General features: G+C 27.9%; 1 protein-coding gene and 1 non-coding gene across 2 annotated transcripts; both read right to left on the bottom strand.

Moving 5' to 3' along the window:
* Nucleotides 1-15,451: 15,451 nt before the first annotated feature.
* LOC113365664 (AP-3 complex subunit beta-1-like) lies at nucleotides 15,452-22,765 on the bottom strand. Its single transcript, XM_026607181.1, has 15 exons — nucleotides 22,562-22,765; nucleotides 21,614-21,860; nucleotides 21,377-21,537; nucleotides 20,916-21,165; nucleotides 20,668-20,828; nucleotides 20,329-20,530; nucleotides 20,016-20,283; nucleotides 19,677-19,897; nucleotides 17,713-17,965; nucleotides 17,457-17,644; nucleotides 16,801-16,949; nucleotides 16,398-16,729; nucleotides 16,112-16,314; nucleotides 15,898-16,036; nucleotides 15,452-15,837 (listed from the first exon to the last, which is right to left on the bottom strand). Exons 1-15 carry the CDS (start codon nucleotides 22,708-22,710, stop codon nucleotides 15,467-15,469), a joined length of 3,294 nt encoding a protein of 1,097 aa, XP_026462966.1. The 5' UTR covers nucleotides 22,711-22,765; the 3' UTR covers nucleotides 15,452-15,466.
* Trnal-aag lies at nucleotides 19,365-19,446 on the bottom strand. The gene has a single exon. It is a non-coding gene; the product is annotated as a tRNA-Leu (tRNA).
* Nucleotides 22,766-23,526: the final 761 nt, after the last annotated feature.

Raw genomic sequence — 23,526 nt, forward strand, 5'->3', positions numbered from 1 at the left:
AAAGAAAAGGATATATAATGCACTATATAATTATATATAATCAAATAAAGAAAAGTATAAAAATATCTCATAAAATGTATATGACTAACGTACTTGTTTACAAAGTCAACAAATAAATAATTAAAAAAAAAAAAAATTTGTGCATGTGTGCAATGTCATAACTATCGTAATTTGTTATTAATTTTCATATAAGTTCATATTTTTCATACATATTCATATATCATAAATTCATAAGGTGTTCATAATTCGTGAATGCATGTGGAAGAGAGGCATTTGATGGGTAAATAATTAATTTAAATATTTAATAGTTTATTAGTAACAAATTTATTACTGATGCAGGTATAACTTATATTATATATATATATATATATATAATATATATATATATATGAGTGAGTTCTTGAGGGCGATACATCAAACAAAGAAAAGCCAAAGATTTATAAAATTTTGTTACAAAAAAAATTATATAAAAATGCATAGTGCTGACAAGTTAGTTGTATAAATGTTAGTGCCAATCTCTAGTGCTGTGTACACTTCTCTATATGTAACCAACCAACGTAATATCCACTGATGATGACATTAAATTGAATGTCGAAACGTTTGGAAATAAAGATTATTTTATAAATCTTTGGCTTTTCTTTTGTTTGATGTATCGCCCTCAAGAACTCACTCATATATTTCAACATCAAATTAACTACTAAATATATATATATATATATATATATATATATATATATATGTGTGTCAATGAAGTTCAATACTTGGGTTATTGCCAACAATTGACGCATTGAATTTATTTTTTGTTCCTACTCCTGTTCAGCATCATTCCACTCACCTTGAACTCAGAAAATAAAAGTGTAAATATGAAAAAGACAACGATGGCTTTTGAAATAGAAGGAATTTGTTCGGAGTGGATGACTTCACTCTTTATTGCATCCAAAAATACGTCTCAGAAAATAAATTGTTATATTTTGTTATTCGTTTGTTTCGAACCTTACAAAGCAAAGCCAAAAAATTACGAAATGATTCTTTAAAAACCATCTTTACATTAATGCAATCATTTAAAACACATATTCGTTTTTCTTAAAACGAATTTATTTTACTGTTTCGGATGATAGGATTTGTAAAAAAACTGAAAAATTTGATTCTCTTCTTCATTCATTTCGGATTTTATTTTACCTACTCAGGTAAATTATCTACTCCTGTAAATCATCTACTCTGGTAAAAGTCATCTACTCTGCTAAATTCAATTATCCACTCCGGAAAATTATCTACTCTGGTAAATCATTTACTTCATAAATCATCTATTACATAAATTATCTACTCTTGTTAATCATCTACTCACATACTCTCTCGTAAATTATTCTTCGATCAACCACTTTCATCATCATTTTGTTCTTTTCAAAAAAATCAACACCCTTTTAAATCATTTACTCAGAAAACATCTACTTCGATAAAATATCATCACTCTATAATTTATTGTTGAGATTTAATTTTTTTCTCATAAGAAAGTAATATTACTGTTACTATGATATTAATTATTGTGTTGCGATCAGAATGAATCAATATTTAAGTACAGTTTGCGCAAAAGGAGATCTTAGATCAATAATTAATTCTAAATGCGTTACGATGAAATGCGTTTGTTTTATACAAATTAAAATTGTACGCAATCGTATTGAAGACTATTGAAATATATAAATGGTCAGCTGATGAATATTTCATTAAAAATGAAATATATTTGACAAAATATTATGCTCCTTGCCATATGAATTTTTTAACAGTAAATAAATTGCAAATTTCATTATCAATTGTTTCTATATATAATGGATTTCTTATGTTTTTAATTATGAATATATATTCATATAATGGGGGGTTATATAGCGTAGTGGTTAATCGCGCTGCCTTGTTGAAAATGGTATCGTGCAGTAGCGATGTCCACTTACACTTGAAAATATAGATCAGAAATATGTTTACAATTGAAAATAGCCCAATTCGGACACTGCGGTGTAAAATGGCAATTGATAAAATCTCACTCTATTCTTCCCTGAATCAAGTTGGAGTTTAACTCAGCTCACGGACCTGCCCAAAGACAGTACTATCCACTATTGTTTATTATATATATATATATATATATTATATATATAATAATGCGGGTTCTTACTAAGAAGCAAATTTATTAAATATGTGTAAGAAATTTTTAATAATTTTAATTATTATTTAAGCACGATCCGAAACGTTTGTAAAACAATATTATTAAAAAGAGAAGTGGGTCCAAATTCCAATTAATCTCGTATATTCATAAAATTGTCATTATTACTAGCTCTCCATTTAATTTCAAAATATTTTCAAACAAATTGATTAATTAAAGATGCAAAGTTGATACTCGATCCAACGTCATGCATAAGATGCAGTCGTGAAATCAAATTACAAAACAATTAAGTCATCTCAATCTTGAACTAAATCATAGTCACGTTTGCCTGTCTAGTTTTTATTTGAATTGTTTGATACAAGGTTAATAGATTTTACAAGATATTGTAAAGCAATCGATTTTTTATCCAAATCCATATGGTGATTCCCATAAAAAAGTTATTCAGACGTTTATCGCAGATTAAATTAATTAAACCGCAAAATTATTTATTGGATAGATTTCTCTGACGTAATATGGATTATGACTGCATGTAAAAAATAAACAAACTGACAAGGAGAACCTCAGATTTAATCTTTAAGGAATTTTGATGAAATTTCGCATGATGGCAGAGTTGATAGTCATAACAAACCCCTTAAAATATTATAGGCCTATGACAACTATAGGCGTATATATATAGCGTTTAGTCTATTCAAAACTTTATCTTTTGAAGTTGAACCACTTGTTATAGGCCTATAATATTTTAAGGCATTCGAATTGACTAGCAACTCTATCACCATGCAAAGTTTAATCAAAATCCAAGAAGGGCAATCTGAAATTCTCCTTCTAAGTAGATTTTTTTATAATAAAGTTCTTAATATCAGGATATGATTCATATAGTTGTGCATTTTAGTTGGACATGATTTTGAGTAAATTACCACTTTTGGACTTAGACTACATTTGCTAATCAAACGTATTATAGATACCACCCTTTTCTTCATTCGGTGAAGCAAATCCGGATGTTTATGAAGATAAATGAACTATGTACTTTATGCAGGAATATAATTTTTTTATTATTTTTGCCAGATAATTAGAGTATTTAATTTCAGTTACTATATCTTGGTTATGGGTATATTAAATATTTCTGAATACAATTTTACAGCATTTGGTGCAGGATTTTTCGTGAATCCTGCCACCAAAAGCTTTACCTTTCTATCATAAATAATAAATATACAAACCAATGTGCAATAGATCAGGGAGCGTCCATTAATTTTTTAGGGGTAGGAAGAGTTTGACAAAAAATCACAAAGTATCACGTGGGGGAAGAAGGGGTATAGTAAGATATCACGTGTGTTTATTTTCTACCTGTTTTTTTTTTCAATAAATCCCAACATTTTTAAAAAAATAAAAAGGGGTGCGGGGTGCGTTAATTTTAATATCACCTCGTATCACCAAGGGGAAGGAGAGATCCAGAAATCCTTAAAAAAATCGATCACGATATTAATGGACGCCCCCTCATGTTATTATTGTCTATGTTAAACATCAAGGTTTTCCCAGTAATTATCTTCATTAAATTATTTGACAATTAACATATGATTTTATTTATTTTGAATGCTTGATGCCATCATTTTGTTTAATATTATATATTGCTACTAAATGCAAATGATGTTTTAATTATGTCTTACTACTTAATTTTAAACTAAACATATGTAAATATGGTCAAACTTCGGCTTATGAATCACGAGCACGACATTATTATATGTTAACGAACCAGTTTTGCCCGGAGGATGACGGTTTTTGGAATTTCTTTTATATAGCCAAGCACACGGGTAAAGCTTCACGAATTGATCAAGGTTGAGACTAAAAATATATTATTTTACTTACGGAACAAATATATACCATTTAAAAATATATATCAGAAATAAAACAAGTGAACCTTTCATTATGATATCGTCATCAGAATTTTCAGCGTCACTGAATTTCAAATTCTACTTTTCTTATAGAAACATTCGTGCATTCGATTTATCAATATTTTTGTTTTCTTAGCAGCAAGCATATAATAATAACAATATTTTGATTCTATAAACTTTTAATGAATTTCCTACTGTCGTTTTACCAAACTATTTCATTTACTTTTTAGACATGATGGATAGAAAGATTTTAATTCCCAATTTCGTTACGTTTTTTCATTTTATAATATAAAAATGAACTCACCAGTGAAACAGCCTAAAATGGACATGCGCCACAAAATAATACTTTCAAATATGTTAATGTTCAAATTACAATACTTCTTCAGAATCAAATAACAAACATATTCAGATAATTACAAAAGCCGCGTCGAAGATCACCCAAACTCACTTGCCAGAGAACGTCGCCAACGCGAGTTTGAAAAGAAATTTAGTTACATTAATATCTGTTAATTTTCAAAATCTCTAAAAATGGTCAGAAAGTTTTATATTTTTAGAGTTTTTTTTAATATTACAGTTTTACTAGTTGTCCATTTAATGTGTAAAAATTACTATATAATAAAGCAAACTTTTCCAGAAGTATTATTAATTTTTGTAGAAACTTCACCAGATTAATATGTGTATACATATATCCTATCAGCAGATATTCAACTTTGTTAATATAGAAAATTGAAAATACAGAAATAAAAAAACTATATGATAATAATAATAATTTTGTAAAAAATTAAATTTGTAAATATATAGACGCACCTCTTTCAATTCCATTCGCACCCACCATCTGAGTAAACTTTAATTTTGTATTATTACATTAGTGTAGAAATATAATTTAACTTTGAACAATAACTTTGTTTTAACCCTTTCCACTTGGATGCCGCCGCTCCGGCGCTAAAATTCATATAAATTCGGAATTCGCGAATAAAAAGGGTTAAATTATTGTTGGGACAAACCAAAATCGAAATTTTTGTAACTTTAAAATAATTGCATGAATTTAGTGCATACATGTTTACATTTTTTCTTTGATTATTTTATTTTTTTTTTTTATTTATGTTTTTTATTATTATTTTTCATTTGTGTTAAAATTGGAGCTATACCTCATAGCAGCCTGTTAATAATTAGGATTGCTGTTAATATTAATTTTTTTTTTATAAAAATGTGACGATTTTATGTAAATATCAATATATAAGTATATATAATAAATAAATTGTCCATATATAATTGTCTTCTTTTGGAAAATTGTCGATTACAAATCTACATGCAATTAAAGTGTCATTTCAAAGTCTCCATGATTCAACATAATTTATACGAATATTCGTAACAATGATAAACTGGTTTTGTAAACTTAAGTTGAATTTGTTACATAATAATTATGTGACGTACGATGTGGCACAATTAATAATTAGAGATAATTATAGGGCCCAAAAGAAATACAAAAATTATCTCTACCATTACTAGATTTTCGAAAAGCGTTTGATATTATGACCAAATAATGTTTTCCGAATACTTTTTCATAAATAAAGAATTCATAAATAAATTCATAAATTCATAAATTAAAAAGAAGCTCATCTCTATAAAAGAAATTAAACTTTTTAAGTAGAATATAAACCCAACATTTGTAAAGGGCAAACAGCAAATGGATTTTATATAAACAAAAAATAGCGTGCATAGGTTAATTACAAAAATTTTAGATCGAAAGAGAACTTGGAAATACTAAGTAGTTTTGAAACTTTCAAAATTAGAAAAAAACTAAATTTTATTGGCTTTTAATTAAGAAGAAGCGGTTCAATTGACTTTTGACCGAAGCTAATCAACTTGAAACCCATTTCCGAATGAATTCGTAATTTCTAAAATCGTTTTACGATATTCTAAGAAAGCTATGAGCTAATAGCTAAAAGCTGTTGATTGCACTAGTTTTAAGAAAGCTAAAAGCTGTTAATTGCACTAGTATATTTGATATCTTTCAAGAGACTCTTGAAATTAGGTTCAACTTTTAATAACAAAGAAATGATGTGATAAATTTTCACACAAAATCAGTGAACATTAAGAGAAATTTAAATTATATTAAACGTTTTTTAAATATCTGCGTCTATTTTATTAGTACTTAAAAATGCCTGAATCGTGTGTCAATCCAGTGATTGATCGATGAAAAGAAATGGCAAATTTTTCATTTAAATGTTAATTTCAAACCCCAAATTTTCAGGTAAAATACTTTTTCGGTAAAAACAAACAACCACCAGTAATTTTTTTTTTCGAAATTTTATGTAAAATTGTTCAAAATGATTGGAAATATTGAAATAATAACTTTGGCGAACCCTTTTTCAAAATGCAATTGATACAGTGACTTCATGAAAAAAATTATTATCTCCAGACAAATAATTTTATTGATAATACAATTTGTCTAACACATTTTTCTCATTTTTATGTCAAAATGATTGAAAATATTGAAAGAAAAAAAACAGCGAATCGAACCTTCTGAAAATAAAAAAAACGTATTAAGATTTTAGGGAATCCCTTTGGAAATTGCAATTTATACGTCTGGATCCCCTAGGGTAAGCTATAATAATGGGCCGAAAATTGAAAATGAAAATTTTTGCATTTCTTACCGTTTCAGAGGTTTCTGAACATTTTGGTATACTTCAGAAAAATGAATGTGTGTGTATGTATGTATGGATAAAATTTTTCGTCCACGTTTTCGGGCGCACCGATCAACCAATTTGAATGGTTCAAAAAACATTCGATTTCTATTGATAGGGAGATGTGCTGATTAGTTTTTGGCAAAGGCAGGTCCAGCCGTTTCGGAGATACGGAGCAAAGGGTGCAGAAAATAGAACTCAGGTTTTTGAATACTCCAAAAAACATTCAGTTCGTAATGGTTGAGAAAAGTAGTGATTAGTTTTTGGCAAAGGTAGGTCTAGCCATTTCGAAGATATAGAGCTAAATGTACAAAAATGCAGCTTTTGAGAGAACTAAGCAATCAATTTGAATGATTCAAAAATCTTTCTGCTTGCGTTGTTTTGTCAATTGCTTTTAAAAAAAAAACATTATTTGGCTAGAGTTCTAAAGCTCACTTATATACTTTAAATAAATAATTTTAACTTTGTAATTCAGGTTATATAATTCTTATAAATATTAGACAATGTTACAGATTTTAGAATAATCTATTCAAAAACACTTAATATTCCTCCAACATTTTGTTACGGTATGGAAAGTTCCAGCAATTTGCCTTAAAATTATTATTGTTACACGGTTATGAACCAATTAAAAAAAATTAAAATAAAATGGCTGCAAAGTGTTCCGGACTGCAAAATCTACTGGAAGTTAAAGTTATAATAACAGACACATCTTTCCAATTTTTGTGTAAAAGGATTCAAAATGACTGGATTGGAATTCCTAATTGGATAATCAAAATTACTGAAAATTAATAAAACGATTAAGAAACTTAATAACATTTTAGTGAACCTGGTTTCAAATTCCAATTGGTACAGTAGCATTATAAACAAAAATTGTTTTCAAACAAACTGTTTCATTAACATCAGGTGATAAGAATGACTTATTGCAATATTAAAATCAAAAGATTAATTGTACTTTTATCAAAATTATAATCGCAATTATGAACCAATTAAAATATTTCAAAATCTGCATAGTGGCAATTTAAAAATGATTTATTATTTTCCAGCTAAAACTATCAATTATTTATAGTTTTTATTACAACATCGATTACACGTGGACTAGTGCAAAATTATGTAATATCTCAATATGATTCATGTCGAATAAACTAGTTTTATGCAGATTATTATTAATGCAAGCATATACTCTGTATATTTCACAGAGATATTTATTATTATACAGTAGGCACATATACTGTAAAATACTTTCCGTGGCGTGTGCTTCGCGAAACTTTCATTTATGCAGGGAAATCGTCTATTTTTGCAATAATATGAAGAAACTGGCTATATCATTCGAAATACTTTTTAATACCAAATTTTCTAATTTACAAATAGGGAACGTCTCGGAAATAAAGAATCGTATTAAAGAAATCTAATAAACACATTTTATAAAGTTTCTAACGATTATCGGCCAATTTTTATTCCGGTTTGATATAAAAAAGACAATAGATCTATAAAATATTTCATATAATGAATTCAACCGCATAATGGTTATAAGGTTAGCATTTTGGCCGAAGTACAAAAGTTTTATGACACTACGACTTTCTAAACTTGCTCTTGGGAAGAATTGTTGAAATGGTAGACAAGTTAACATATTGTTATTTCTGCCCATGATAATTCACTGCATTTCCATTTAAAAATATTTTGAAAATATTAGATGCAAGCTTTCAAATGAATTGTAAAGCTAGTGGAGTGCATGGTATCGTGCCTTAAATTGCTGGAACTTCCCGTACCGTAATTAAAAGTCTTGGCACGAAACCCAAAAAAATTTACACAAAATGTGTACACATTATTAAAATCTCTATAAAATATCTGATAATTTGATGTACATATGCCAAATAGACATTTTTGACCGCCAAATGACATTTTTTAACTTATTTTTATTGAGAGTCCATAACCGCTAGACCTGCCTTTCTCCATCTTGTCAATACAAGTAAAATGTTTTTTGAATTATTAAAATCGAACGCTCCGTTTTCTTAGAAACTCAGTTACCGTTTTTGTCAAAAACTAATCAGCACATCTCCTTATCAATACCAATCGAATGTTTTTTTAATTATTCAAATCGGCTGATCGGTGTTCCCGAAATCGTCGACGAAAATTTGTATCCGCACACACACACATGCACACACACTTACACACACGCGCATACATCCATTTTTTTTAAAGTATGCCAAAATATTCAAAAAACCTTTGAAACGTAAAGATATATAAAAACTTTCATTTTCGATTTTTTGTTTTTATTATGTAGCATTTGAGAAGTTTCACGATTCGTCATTTCAAGTCATTCTGAATCGTTTGAGACTAAAATGTAGGAGAAGAACATGTGCGTCTGAAAGCATATTAATATATTAATATATTAATAATATTAAATTTAGAGAGTTGTAATTGTAAAAATAGATAAATAAATAAAAAAAATGTGAGCCAAAAATGACCTTTTCCCGGTATTTTCTTGAAAACTGTTTTTTAAATCGAATGACTTTTAAATTTAAAAAAATTAAAAGTAATTCGATATTTTCGAGATAATCAGCCAAAAAAAGCGCAAAATTTGCAAAATGAAAAAAAGTGAGCTAAAAATGACCTTCGCTCGGTATTTTCTCAAAAACTGTTTTTTTTTTAAATCGAATGACTTTTAAATTAAAAAAAAATAAAAATCATTCGATGAAACTTGACAAGGATTCGGGTTGATTAGTAGTTTTTCGAAATGATCAGCCAAGATGATTTTTAGAATTTGCACAAAAAACTGCAGAATTTGTCCAAAATTTGCAAAATGAAAAAAATGTGAGCCAAAAATGGCCTTTCCTCGGTATTCTTTCAAAAACTGTTTTTTAAATAGAATCACTTAAATTTAATTAAATTAAAAGTCATTTGATAAAACTTGACAAGGATTTGGGTTAATAGTAGTTTTTCGAGATGATCGACCAAGATGTTTTTTAGAATTTGCAAAATTTGCAATATGAAAAAAAATTGAGCCAAAAATGACCTTTCTTCGGTATTTTCTCAAAAACTGTTTCTTATTAAATGACGTTTAAATTTAATTTTTTTCAAAAATTTAAATATCATTCGATGAAACTTGACAAGCATTCGCATTGATGAGTTTATCAAGATGATCAGCCAAGACGTTTTTTTAGAATTTTCAAAAAAACTGCAAAATTTGTCTTACACGTGTTCACAAAATCCTGAAGCGATTTTAAAAATTTTAAAACCGTTCAAAAAGCATCATTTGAAAATCAGTGATGATCAGCCTGACCGTTTCTTTGTAATTGTAAATTTTGACGATTGTGATGAAACTTTGTATGGTAATAGATGTTGTGCTTTCAACAAATATCCTAAAATATTATAGACTTAGGAAAAGTGATTCAATTATGTTAATTCATTCATTCAATCAAAATTTTAAATAATGGAAAGCGCCAAAATTTCAAAATTGTATCATCACAATTTAAATAAAAGACGCTATATTACAATTATAATTGATTACGCCGATTATTTATACATATTTTAGTAATAATGTGTGTTTTATAATTTTATATTAGTACTTTTTCAAGTTAAGAAATTATTAGTGTAATATTAAATTTACTGTAGATAGCCGATTAGCGTATATATATAAATAAATAAATGTTGGAAAGTTCATGCAACTTGCCTTAAGGCAAAACGCCACTAACACCTAGTTACCAATATTGATTTATATTGTTATTTTCAATTTAAATGTTTGGTTTAAAAACGTGTATGTTCCTATGAAATTACTTTCAATATATACAAAATTTTAATCTTTATGTAAGAAATATGCAATACAAATTGTATTAGTTTTAGCGCCATTTTAAATAAAATAATTAACGCTTATGTTTATAATTTTATGCTAAATGATATTTCAATCAAAGTTAGTTCGTATGTTAAGTATTAAATAAGAACAATTTAAATAATTATTTTCTATCATATTCCGTGCTAATAAAAAAATAGTAGAACATTATAAATATTCGTTCGATACACTTTTTTCATCATGTGTAATAATATTTAGGAAATACCGGACAGTTATATGCTTTCGCATTTGAACATAACAAAATTATTTAAATTATGTATTTTAACTTTCAGGGAAAAACCTATACGTTCTTCGATTAAAAAATATTCGGATTAATCAACTGTGTCGTCAATAATTGAATTAAATTATTCAAAAATTGATTTAAACAAATATGCTAGAGATCATGTAATGAGATTTGTACTATTATTATATATTTATTGGTATTATTTGGTGGTTAAAACTTGATCAGAAAGAATTTTTAATAATAAGACAAATAAATATAAATATCATATTTGCTATATAACTTTTACATATTTGTTTTCATAAGTTGAAAATAAACGTTAACGAAATCTTAATACTTTGATCTGTGTTTTCAAAATTTGAATCAGATAATATTATATATATTTATATCAAAAATATATAATCCGTTGATACATGAAATGCCATATTCCATATCGAAATTTTTAATCAACAACTAAATATATATTTTAAGATTTTTAAACATCTAATCTGATCTGATGTGATTTGATCTGATTTTAAATATATAACTATACAAATATTTTGTAGTTTCGAAAAACGTAATAATCATTATATGTGCAAAATTATTAATAAGTAACTATAATAACCACATTTTGTTGAATTTATTTTTGGCTTTAAAAAAGTTTTTAGTTAATAAGTAGTTAAAATCGATCCAAACCCTGCTGTAATATAATATTTTTATTCTAATATATTTTCAATTCTTTCATCAAAATTTAATTTCGCTAAGTTCCAAAAAAACAATTGAATTTTTTTCCATAAGAAACTTTGGTTGGAGTGCGGTCTATTTTAAAGTTAATATTAAGAGCTAAAACTTTCAGAAAAAAAAATTTAACCCCTCGCAGGGTAAGTTTTGATAATCGCAAAAAACCTAAAATAAAATTTTTTATATATCTTTACGTTTTAGAGGTTTCTGAACATCTTGGCATACATTAGAAAAAATTGATGTATATGTGTGTTTGTGTGCGGATACAAATTTTCGTCAACGATTTCGGGAACACGTTTCAACCGATTTCAATTATTCAAAAAACATTTGATTCCTATTGATAAGGAGACCTGCTGCTTAGTTTTTGGCAAAATCAAATCCAGCCGTTTCGAAGATACGGGGCAAAAAGTGCCAAAAACGGTAACTCAGTTTTTAAGAGAACGGATTGTTTGATTTGAATAATTCAAAAAACATTTTGCTTGTATTGACAAGATAAAGAATTGATTAAATTTTTGGGAAGGCAGGCCTAGCGGTTTCGAAGATTTAGTAAACAAAGTAAAAAAAAATCCATTTGGCGGTCAGAAATGATCATTAGACATAAGCACATCAAATTATCAGATTTTTATTGAGATTTTAGTAACAATATTACTAAATTTTGAAATATGATAAATTTTGTTTACATTTATATTGGCTCCGTAACATCGTTTGTCCGTTAGACAGCGATGCGGCGCTTAAACGCTTCGATATTTCGTCTCTATGCAGCAAAACAGTACGATTGCTTTGAAAAAAAGTTCAAAATTTCCAAAATATTTCAAAATAAAAAAAAAACATTTTTTTCCGAAAAAATCAATTTTTATCAGAAATTTAAAATTTCTCAAAAATCTAATTTTTTCAAAGTTTAAAAAAAATGTAATCTTTTTTTAAAAAACATAGTTTTTGGTACGGGAAGTTCCAGCAATTTGCCTTAAGGCACGATGCCATGAACCACTAGTTTATTATATTGGAATAGGTGAGCCCCTGGGAGCAAAAAATTCGAAAATATTCATATTAAGGATCACCCCAAGATATATATATAATATATATATATATATAATATATATATATATATATATATATATATATACATATATATAAAGCGAGAGGTTTTTTTCAGATGATGAAATAATATGATAAAATTATTCTTAGGCATCTATCCAGTAATTAAAAACAGTTTTATTGAAAGAAAATGTTTTTATTAAGAAAAACATACGTTTCGGGTCTTGATTTGACCCATCTTCAGTGCTACAATTAAATATTTTAGGGTTACAATTTAAAAAAATACATAATTACAGAAAAATATAAAAACATGCAAGAAAGCATAAGTCTCACCAATTTAATAAATTTATTTTATAACTAATATATATTGTGAAAGTATATTAAAATGAAAAACAACATAGAATAGACAAATGTTTTTAATTACTGGATGGATGCTCAAGAATAATTTTATCATATATATATATATATATATATATATATATATATATATATACATATATACATGACGTTTAAAAATAAACAAAAATTTAAATATTTAAAATATTCTTACCCAAAACTTCACTGATTTTCGAATGCACGAGTTGACTGGAACAGAATAAAATAATTATATTACAACAATACTTTAAAAATTTGATCGATTAAGCACGTGTTTTTATTATTTGCGCACAGAGTCACACTTCTGTTGTGACCATATTAACGTCCCATCGAGAACTAAACTGAAAGTTAAAATACAACAGCACGTACCAGTACCACTCAGCTGGAGAATATGGGATTGCCATAAATAGCGCAAAAAATCTTCATTGCAAAGAGGTAATAATAATGATACGATTTTATGCAAAGCAACCGCGATTTAGTGTTTGATTTTTTGCGAGCGAATGTTAATACTCGCATTTTCTGGCAAGATTTTATTAAGGATCAAATATGTGTCCTTAGGGGGCGTCCATTATAATCACCAGAACGATTTTTAAAGGATTTATGGACCCTTAGTGATATCCAAAATTACCCACCCCCTTCCCCTCCATCAAACATCAGGTCCATTTTTAGTTACAAGAAAAAAATTGTAAAATATTTGATTTTTTTTAAAAAATGTTTGTTTGTGTTTTTAAATTCAGGTAAAAAATAAATACACGTGTTATATTACTGTATTACCGCCGTGGCCCGACATGCACGGCAAGTTTGATGTCAACTTTCCACTTGGGGTTATAGATCACAATATTCAAGTGGAAATCGTCCTTCGTGGACATAGCTGGATCATTCAATCGTATGATAATTATTAGACGTAAAAGCTAATATAAACCCCACACTTAGAAGAATGATTAACCGATGGGTTACCTCTCATAAAATACGTTAGGTCATAAGTCTTCAACAAAAATCTTATAGAACATGTAAAGTAAGAGTTCTTATTGCTGTTGAAACAATAAAAAAAATCTTACTATATCCCCTCTGCCCACGTGATATTTCGTGCTTTTTTGTCATCCCCCTAAAAACATGACGTGATTAATGAACGCCCTCATACCACAAATATGCTACAATATTGTTAAGTTGTATAACTTAGGTGTAAACATTATTATATAAACATACCTCCTTTATTTCTCTTGGTACTGAAATTTGAAATCGGTCAACAGTTAACTATGATTGATAAGTATCCATTGTTTGTTTTATTTCCTTAAAGTAAATCAAGATATGGATTAAAGAATTTGTAAGATAAACCATAAAAAATATAAGTTAAAATAGATGAAAATAATTTAAATTTCACTCTCTGGTGATTTTATGTGAGGTTGACCGGGCAGGTCAACATCTGTTCAACTTTTCTAGAAGAGCAGATGAAAGTATTACTTAGTTCGTTTGTAACTTTAAATTTTTGAGGGATAGAAGACGATTATTAAAATTGCAATTTTTTGCAAATGTTTTGCAAATGCATGGGTCTTCATCCAGACATAATGCTCAATTGGAAGTTCCATTTAAAAAAGAAAGTCAACAGTTAAAGAAACCAGGCGCTAAATGGGATACCAATGGGTAAACTCTATTTTGGTCATAACATTACATATTGTCATTCATAATTATTATATGTTTTTCTTTGTATTTTAAAAACATATTGTACTTGAATATTGAGTAATAAAAAAAAAATTATGAATATTTTCTCAAATTTCAACCTACCAAAAATCTCTTAAAGTATATCATTTTTGGTTATATACTCTAGAATTCATTAATAATAACACGGTTGATTTATTTGTTGTTTACCACAATTTTATATTTATTTTATATTAATATTTCGCATTTTATAAAAAAAAATATTACTTCTTCATTTAAATATAACGTTATTAGCAGGGAAAGTAACAAGCGCCGATTGTATTGTAATCATGAAAACTTTTTTAATTTTTAAAATTTAACAATACTTTCGTGTTTTATTGGATTAACTTCATATTTACTATCGTTTATTATGTACAGATTAAATAAAATGAACTAAAATGAATGTAAATAAAACTGATGAACTTTGATTATTATTATTGTTGTACCTTTTATTCATATGTGACTCAACTAAAATTTCAAGGTTGTTTATCCTAGACAATACATGTTATACACAAAATAATTAAAAAATCTCAAAAAGATTGAATTTAGCAAATGAATTTGAATAAACCAAAAAGCAAAGCTCTACAAATAGTGATATATCAGGTTTTTTTTTATTAAAGTTTTACGTTTTTATATTTTACACGTTGAAAAGCATTTGAATATTCGATATTGAACGATATGAACAAAACGAAACGCGTTACTATACAACAAAGTTAATTTTAATTCTCTAAATATAATTTTATATTATAAAATAGTTATTTGATTTAAATAAGTTATATGAATAGAGTCAGTCACCCTTTAATAGCGTACATAATTGACATATTAATATATATATATATTATTTATAATAAATCATTGCATTACAGATTTAATTTCATTTAATAACATAGAACCGATAATCATTTTCTCACAATTTACTATAATTTTAGCGTCGCTGTTGCTCATTTTTATAGTGATCAATACCAAACATTTTGAACTTAATGTCTGGCCAGCGAATTTATAAGTGTTGGCTGATTCGGCTTTAATACTAGCAACATTTACGCATTCGAATACTTTCTGCGACATGTTCCTTGCATCTAAAAGATTTGTTGGGATATTTATATTGCAAACATGCTCAGTCATCCCACGTAACTTCAACTGCTCTTCATCAAACATTTTTTCTGGTAACACAATAGATCGAACAATTTCACCGACTGGTACTTTCAAAGTCACCTTTTGAATGCCTACATAAATAAATCCGAATAAATATTGTTGCAAATAAATGAGCATTTGCTCATTTTTACCTAAACTTGATGAGATTTCAAATGAAACAGGTTGCGTGGAGTCATTAAAATCCACTCCAATTATTCCCGTTCTAGAAGCATTTGGGCCAAGTGTGTCAATAGGAGCAAAATCATTCAATATCATACCAGGTATTAAATTCTACAACAGCATATTTTATATCACTGAAGTATAAAATATAAGACAAGTATTTAAAATCTGAATTTTATAAATTACCTTTTGACCAACTTTAATATCAGCAATATCTTGAGAGTTTGAATTTTTAAAAACTAGTTCAATAGATACCATTTTATGTGAATACAAATGTGGTGATCGCAGAAAACGGTATGTTATACTTAAACCATTTCCAGCAAATTTGTTCAAAAGGTCGAAAGTCTTAGATGGAATGTGACTGGGGCCTACTAATTCTATGCCCACACCTGTAAAAGTAATAATAGAATATTATTAAAAATTATTAATTGAGAAAAGTAGCAGTAAATAGCAAATTGAAAATCAAATTCACCTGGACTAGGACTCGCTACATTTGGGGTTATTGGTGTTAGAAAACCACCTAAAGAAGGTGTCATTACCGGAGTTGACATATTCAGATCATCCAGCTCCAATAGAAGATCTAAATTGCTTTTAGGTGGAGTTTTCTCAATATTTTTGTTCGAATTTTCACTATGTTTATTTGTAATAATATGTGAATCATTCGATGTTCCGTTTTCAACTTCACTTTTACTAGATTCCTCTGAGGATGAATCGCTATCAGAATCCGATTCGGAATCTGAATCGCTATCTTCGGTTCCAGAATTTGCGTCGGAACTTCCTATTTTTATTATTTGCTGTTTCTTTCTAAAATAAATCGATCATTTTCAAATTTTGTCGAAATAAAAGTACATAAATATAGTAATAAAAATATCTACTTGTCTGGTTTTGGAGTTTCATCAGCACTGTCGGCAGAGTTTGTACTTGATGATGAGCCTTCACTAGAAGAACTTGACTCGGAACTTGATTCCGAACCTGATTCATCTGAGCTTTGCTCTGATTCCGAATAGAATGACCGTCTTTTGGACTATGATTGAAAATTATTAGAATAAATTGAATGATTTAAATGAATCAAAAAGTTTAAAATCAAGTTTCTTATATGCTGTGCAAAATCACTTTTGAAATATAGGCAAAAAGAACTTAAACAAATCGAAAATATAAGAGTGAAACAAAACTTATTTTCCAACAAATATCAAGTAATATACAAATTAGACTTTATTATCTAGTTAGAATCAAATATCAATAATTTTATGTAATAGATATATTTAATAAGCATTTTAAAAGCAATAAAGAGAAATCTATTACATAAAAGATACGTTTATGATAGTAGTTTAAATCAAAATATACTTATATGAATCTATTTTTCGCATATTATCAACATATTGCTATCTATATTTCAATGTCACTACAGCTTGACATCAAGCTCGGTATCAGACCTGGGACTTCTGATTGATAACCCTTAGATCCAACCGCTCAACCATAGGTTGGTCTTATATTATTTAAATAAATAAATTAAATTATTATGAACACATACCGACTGCTTTCTTGTAATAACAGGTTTTGCTGGTTCTTCAACAGCATATTCTATTGATTCCTGCGGAGAAACAACATCTCTGACTGTATTATCTGGTGCTTCTTTTGGATAATCAGGTAAATCTCTATAACCATTTGCTCTCGAATTAATATAATGAGAAAGCGAGCCCAGTTGAAATTGTTCTCTATCTAATAAAAATAATAATATTTATTAATACTCATGTAATTAAAACAATGAAGATTTTTCTATCGATTACCTTTAAATTTGCTTTCCAACAACGGAGCGGGCTTAGGCGCCAAAAATATTTTCTTGGCAACTTTGGACAATTTAGAATTTTGATTGTTGGAAAAAATGAACTGCTTCAGAAATCTTGCTCGGTCTCGAATATCGTAGTTTTGATCGTAACGGGCTAAGCTGAATACATATTGACAAAGCAACTCAGTCTGTTTCGCGTTGGTCAAGTACAATTTGACTGCTAAATTTAAAACTTGCAATTTTACTATATCTTCCTGTAATCACGAATAAAATAAATAATATAATATAGATATTTGTATGTATTAAACTATGCAGATGCGGGTAAGTAATTTGCCATAAGGCATATTGCATGAACCTCCATGTGTAAATAATGGACTTATTAATCAATAAAAAATCAATATATGTAGGGCCTTATCAAGTGGTTTATAAGTATACCGAGTTGCTGTAATGGCATTATAATGTTAGAAACTATTGCAGGTTATTCAATTTTGCACAAGTCTGCCAAACATACTAATCATTTGACAAAAAATACAATAACATTATTGAACAAGAAACAAACACGGTGTATTTTCTGAAATCGCAGAAAAATGCTCCAAATTTCAATAAGTAAACTACTTCTCGTAGGCCTACAATATTTCAGAATTTCATTCGATTAGACACGATAAAATAAAATATACTATATATAGAGTTTGTATGTATTAAACTATGCAAAAACAGATCGGTAAGTAATTGCCATAAGCATATTGCATGAACCTCCATGTGTAAAAATGGACTTATTAATCAATAAAAAATCAATATATGTAGGGCCTTATCAAAGAACTTTATTATTCGATTATATACAATATTTTTCTATCTATGATATTATATCTTATATCTATAAATTTTACACGCTTCTGAGCCTTATATAATATTCTATTCAATTTTATATTCATGTCTGCTAAATATAATCTGTTTATATAACAGATTGCAGAAAAAAATTAAATGATTTTTTTTTTTTTAATGTATATATATTATATATATATATATATATATACATAAATAATTTGGAAAAAATAGCACCGGTTCCTTTGTTTTCATAATTGTTGTTAATTCATCTGTTAATTTACAAAAATGCGGGACATTCCGGGCATTAAATGCGGTACAAATAATGCTTTAAAAAAAAAAACGGGACACAGCGTGGAAATGCGGAACTATCCAGGCCAATCCGGGACGTATGGTAACCTTATTATTTTGCTTTTTTTGCTAATTCTATAAAAACAATTTGGCGAATAACGAGAGTCCTCATTGAGTTCCACCAAATAGCTTCTAAATTTTGAAAACCGGTGCAATCGTTTTTAAGAAAACGTTGAAGTAAGTTCAAATTTTGGCTCGCATATAGTTCTCCCAATCTTGGTGTCAAACAATTCAGAATGATTCGAGACGCCGAGAAAACATAAAATTAGCAAATCGAATTTTCAGGCAAAAACATGAACTCCTTCGGGACTTTTAAAAAAAAACGATAGTGCTTTTGAAATCAATTTCTTGGATAATTACTACTATTAAATTTTGAAAATGTGGCAACATTTAATAATAAAATAAGGTAACTATAAATAAAAATCGGTTCATAATAAACTTTACTGAAGTATAGTATCACTAAAAACATAAAAAATATTCTGGCAGCGGTGGGATTCGAACCCACGCCTCCGAGGAGACTGGTGCCTTAAACCAGCGCCTTAGACCGCTCGGCCACGCTACCTTGTAAACGAATTACTACGTAGATTAATAGAACAGAGTAAGTAAAATATTTGATAAAACTATATAGTTAATTAAATAAACAATTATCTCATTTTACATAATAAAACTCAGTAAACAGAAAAAAAAAAAAATATGAATTTAAATATAATTAATGTGCCCGTTTACGATATTTTACTGTATTTAAATGCGCAAATAAATTAAGATAGTAATTTGCATATAATAGTATTTTACCTCATCAATAAATGTTTTGGCCAGCTTTCGCAAAACATCAGGAGCAATTTTTGGAACTCTATTTGAATACTCTCCCATTAGCCATAAAATGGATGCTCTAGCAGCAGGCACAGTAATAAAATCCATCAACTTTGCCATTTGTACTAATATCTCTTGATGCTCAGATGGTTGTGTTTGTAGAAGCTTCTTAATTACAACTACACTTTCAGCAACTACGGCTTCTACAAGAAAATATAAATAAGCATGAATAATGTAACAAGTATTTTAGATTGAAAATTCGTTTTAAATCATAAGTTTTTAAAATTCAAGTTATATTTTGTTAATATTCTTATATCTTACCATCTTTATTAGATAGCAAATGCACAAGTCCAGAAAGGCAAGTATCTGTAACTTCTTTGATAGTTGCTGCGCAGCGCCCAATTGCTTGTATTGCAGCAGCTACAAATTCTTTATCATTACTGCTTATATATGTTTGAAATTCACGCAATATCACAGATATGCTAGTCTCAGTTGCCAGGTTTGTTAAAATTTCTAATTTTAGAAGTTTTATATGTGTTTGATCACTTGTTCTAACAAAGAAAGACTTCAAATAAGGCTCAAACATTCCCTAGAAATCAGGAACACAAATTATCTAAGGAAATATTACCCATACTTTTCGCAATGTGGACATTGAAGCTATACAGTTTAATACAACACTTTGCACTTCTCTTGGACTTCTTAATAATCTTATGAGAGCTTTTGTGACAATATTTACTTCACTTCTAGGTGCAATATGATGGTACATTTGTGCAACACCCATAACAACAGAAGCATTACGACTTTGTAACAGAGGCTTTGTGTTTCTAAGTAATAATCTGGAAAGAAATATTTTAAGTATATAAAAATTAGGGCATTCTTGTATCTAATGCAAATTTGAAATGCAAAGATTTCGAAAATATATGCATTATTTAAAATAATAAAAATATATCATATAAAATTATAAATATGTCACCTATGATCAGGATCTAATGAATAAGTTGTTCTTGTAGAATTTGTTAAGGCTTCATTGCGCTTTTTATTTTTTTCATTCTTATTTTTTGAGTTGAAATCACCATCTGATTCCTCAGATGAATCTTCATAGAATGGTTTATTCTCATCGTCATCATAATTATTCTAAAATCCAATATTCAAAGTTTAATATCAAAAAACTGAATATACATAGAAACACAAAAGACAATATATATTGTGAATGCTATTTACATCAATATTAGGATCCACAAACTGAGTTCTAGCATAGCGAGTCAGCATATTAATAATAATCACTTGACCCCATTCATCTACATCTACAAGCAAATTACATAGTTTCCGATAATTTTTATGAATAAGATCTGTTCTTTCGGGGCAAACTTCTTCAAAAGCCATCACTGCAGATCCAATAACTAATGTTGTGCGTTCAGATAATAATTTTTCTATAATGATAATTAATTCATCTTTCTGTTCTGGATCTAAGCTGAAATATAAATAGGTATATTAATACACATTTTATTACAAATACAAATTAAAAAAGTGCAACTAAGTATGAATAATTGTAGGTATAGCAAATTCAATTTAAAATAACAAATTTTCATTATTATTACTATTAATTTCTCAAACTTTAATATATATGCCTATAAATTGTAGGCATTTTAAATATATTGATTATTTTATAATGAAATATATACCTGTATAGCTTTGGAATGGCATGTGCAGCAGTTTTTCTGACATATGGACTCATATCTGAAGCTGAATCCTTTATAGCGAGCATGACAATTGGAACAATCATTGGCACTCTTATACTTGATAGAACTCTGAGCGCACTTGCTCTGATAAGTTGATTAGGGTCCTAAAATTTTATTTAATGCAGTTGAGTTAATAATTTAAATGAAAAGAATCAAACAAGTGCAATTAATGTAATTTACCTTTAGTGCTCTCTGGAATGTTGAAATAGATAGCAAAGCCAAATCTTGTTGTTCTTCAGCATATCTAACTAAATATACATATACAAGTTTCTTTACTTCAATATTTTTTGACACAACATTTTTAACAACTGCAGGAAATAAATCTGATGCATCTCTTCCTTTGGCCACCATCCCAATAATTCTTTTCATTGCCTCCAATTTTAACCCATCTTTATTAGAATCTAACATTTGTTTCAAGTCATCGTGCCTGGAAATAAGTAAAGTAAACTATTGAGATAAAATACTATTGGAATCATAATAGTATTGGTATCGGCAGTAATCAAAATAAAGTTTGTCATTTAAGCAACGTAAACAAAACAAATAATGATTTACATTTTAAATAAATATTGAATCTTGTTTATAGAAAATTTTTCATTTAACATAAAGCTTAAAATTTAGTCATGAACATGTATGCAAAAATATAAATAATCTTTTCTATATATTTAAAGACTAATTTTTAAAAATTATTGATGCATATTTTTAATCTATCAGTAGATTATGAAACACGAGATCATTTATTAGTTTCTATAAATATAGCTGTGCTAATTATTACTTAGCAATATAATTGAGAATTATAATAGAATCATATAAGAACAAACAATTCCTATCTGTGAAAGATTTAAAGTGAAGAAGACAAGCATAGTTAAATTAGAATTAAATAAATATATCAGACAATAATAATTAATTTACTAAGCTATAATGGTTAAATGATTTAGATATTATGCTGAATGTAAAAATACTTATATCTTTTCATTTGTAAACAGAATATTGTAATTATTAAAGAAAACATACACATGAACAGTATCATATCAGCAGAAATGTCGATTTTTTGAACTTTTAACAAAGCTGTATTAAGGATGAATATCTGACATTGAGAATTTATCATAAAATAAAGTAAAAATAATTTACTTTTTATAATCAGAGTGGAAAAATCCACCAGAAGCTGGATCGCTAGCATATTCCACATCTCCACCACCAATGGAGGACGTGGATGCTCTTTCATTACTGTAAGAAACTGCTGGAGAATTTGGATTAACACTACTGTTAGAAGACAACATAATTTGCTTTTAATGTAACTAGTAAAATTTGAAGTATTCTTTCACAAAAAACTATTCCATTCGAATTATTTTGGTGAATTTGACTAACCACTAAAACGTCAAATGTCATCAATGTGAAGTCTGATATGTCACTCACTCTTATGTTGGTGATGAAATGCTGGCATGCATGTCGGAATCAACCGTTAATTTTAAATTTATATTTTCAGATAAAAATTTAAACTTTAATGATTCATATAAATTGTTATTAAATATATTCTCTATTAACATATAACAAGTGGAGGATGTAACATAACCTGTGGAGTTCCACAAGGTTCTGTATTAGGACCTTTATTGTATCTATTATACACCAATAACCTTAAAGACGCAAAATTAAAGGGAAGATACATATTATATGCAGGCGATACAGCGATAGTATATGCGGATAAGGATAAAAAAAAGACTCGAAGATATTATAAACACGGACATGAAAATATACACCGAGTGGCTAACTGAAAATAAACTAACAATTAACATAGATAAAACAAAATACATATATTTCAAACATAGAAAAAATACTGAGAACACTAAACTAAAAATTGAAGTAAATAATAGAGCAATAGAGGAAGTGGAAAGCATAAAATACTTAGGACTGATAATAAATGAAAAACTGACATGGACAGACCATATAAACAAAATAAAAAGAAAGATAGGAACATTAACAGGGGCATTGAAAAGGATCCACTCTTTCGGCAAAAAAAATAAAATACTAATTCTTAAAACGCAAATAATACCTATAATTTTATATGGCATAACAACATGGAGCCAAACAACTAAAGC

The sequence above is a fragment of the Ctenocephalides felis genome, unplaced genomic scaffold (assembly GCF_003426905.1).
Source record: "Ctenocephalides felis isolate EL2017-DRISC unplaced genomic scaffold, ASM342690v1 CF-g0.4_SCAFFOLD_01170, whole genome shotgun sequence".
NCBI classification, from domain to species: Eukaryota; Metazoa; Arthropoda; class Insecta; order Siphonaptera; family Pulicidae; genus Ctenocephalides; species Ctenocephalides felis.

Coding starts and splice junctions, on each gene's coding strand:
- LOC113365664 (XM_026607181.1), bottom strand. CDS start 22,710: ATGTTGTCTTCTAACAGTAGTGTTAATCCAAATTCTCCAGCAGTTTCT. Junction 21,861..22,561: donor TTCCACTCTGATTATAAAAA/GTAAATTATTTT, acceptor ACTTATTTCCAG/GCACGATGACTTGAAACAAA. Junction 17,645..17,712: donor GTTGGAAAGCAAATTTAAAG/GTAATCGATAGA, acceptor TATTTTTATTAG/ATAGAGAACAATTTCAACTG.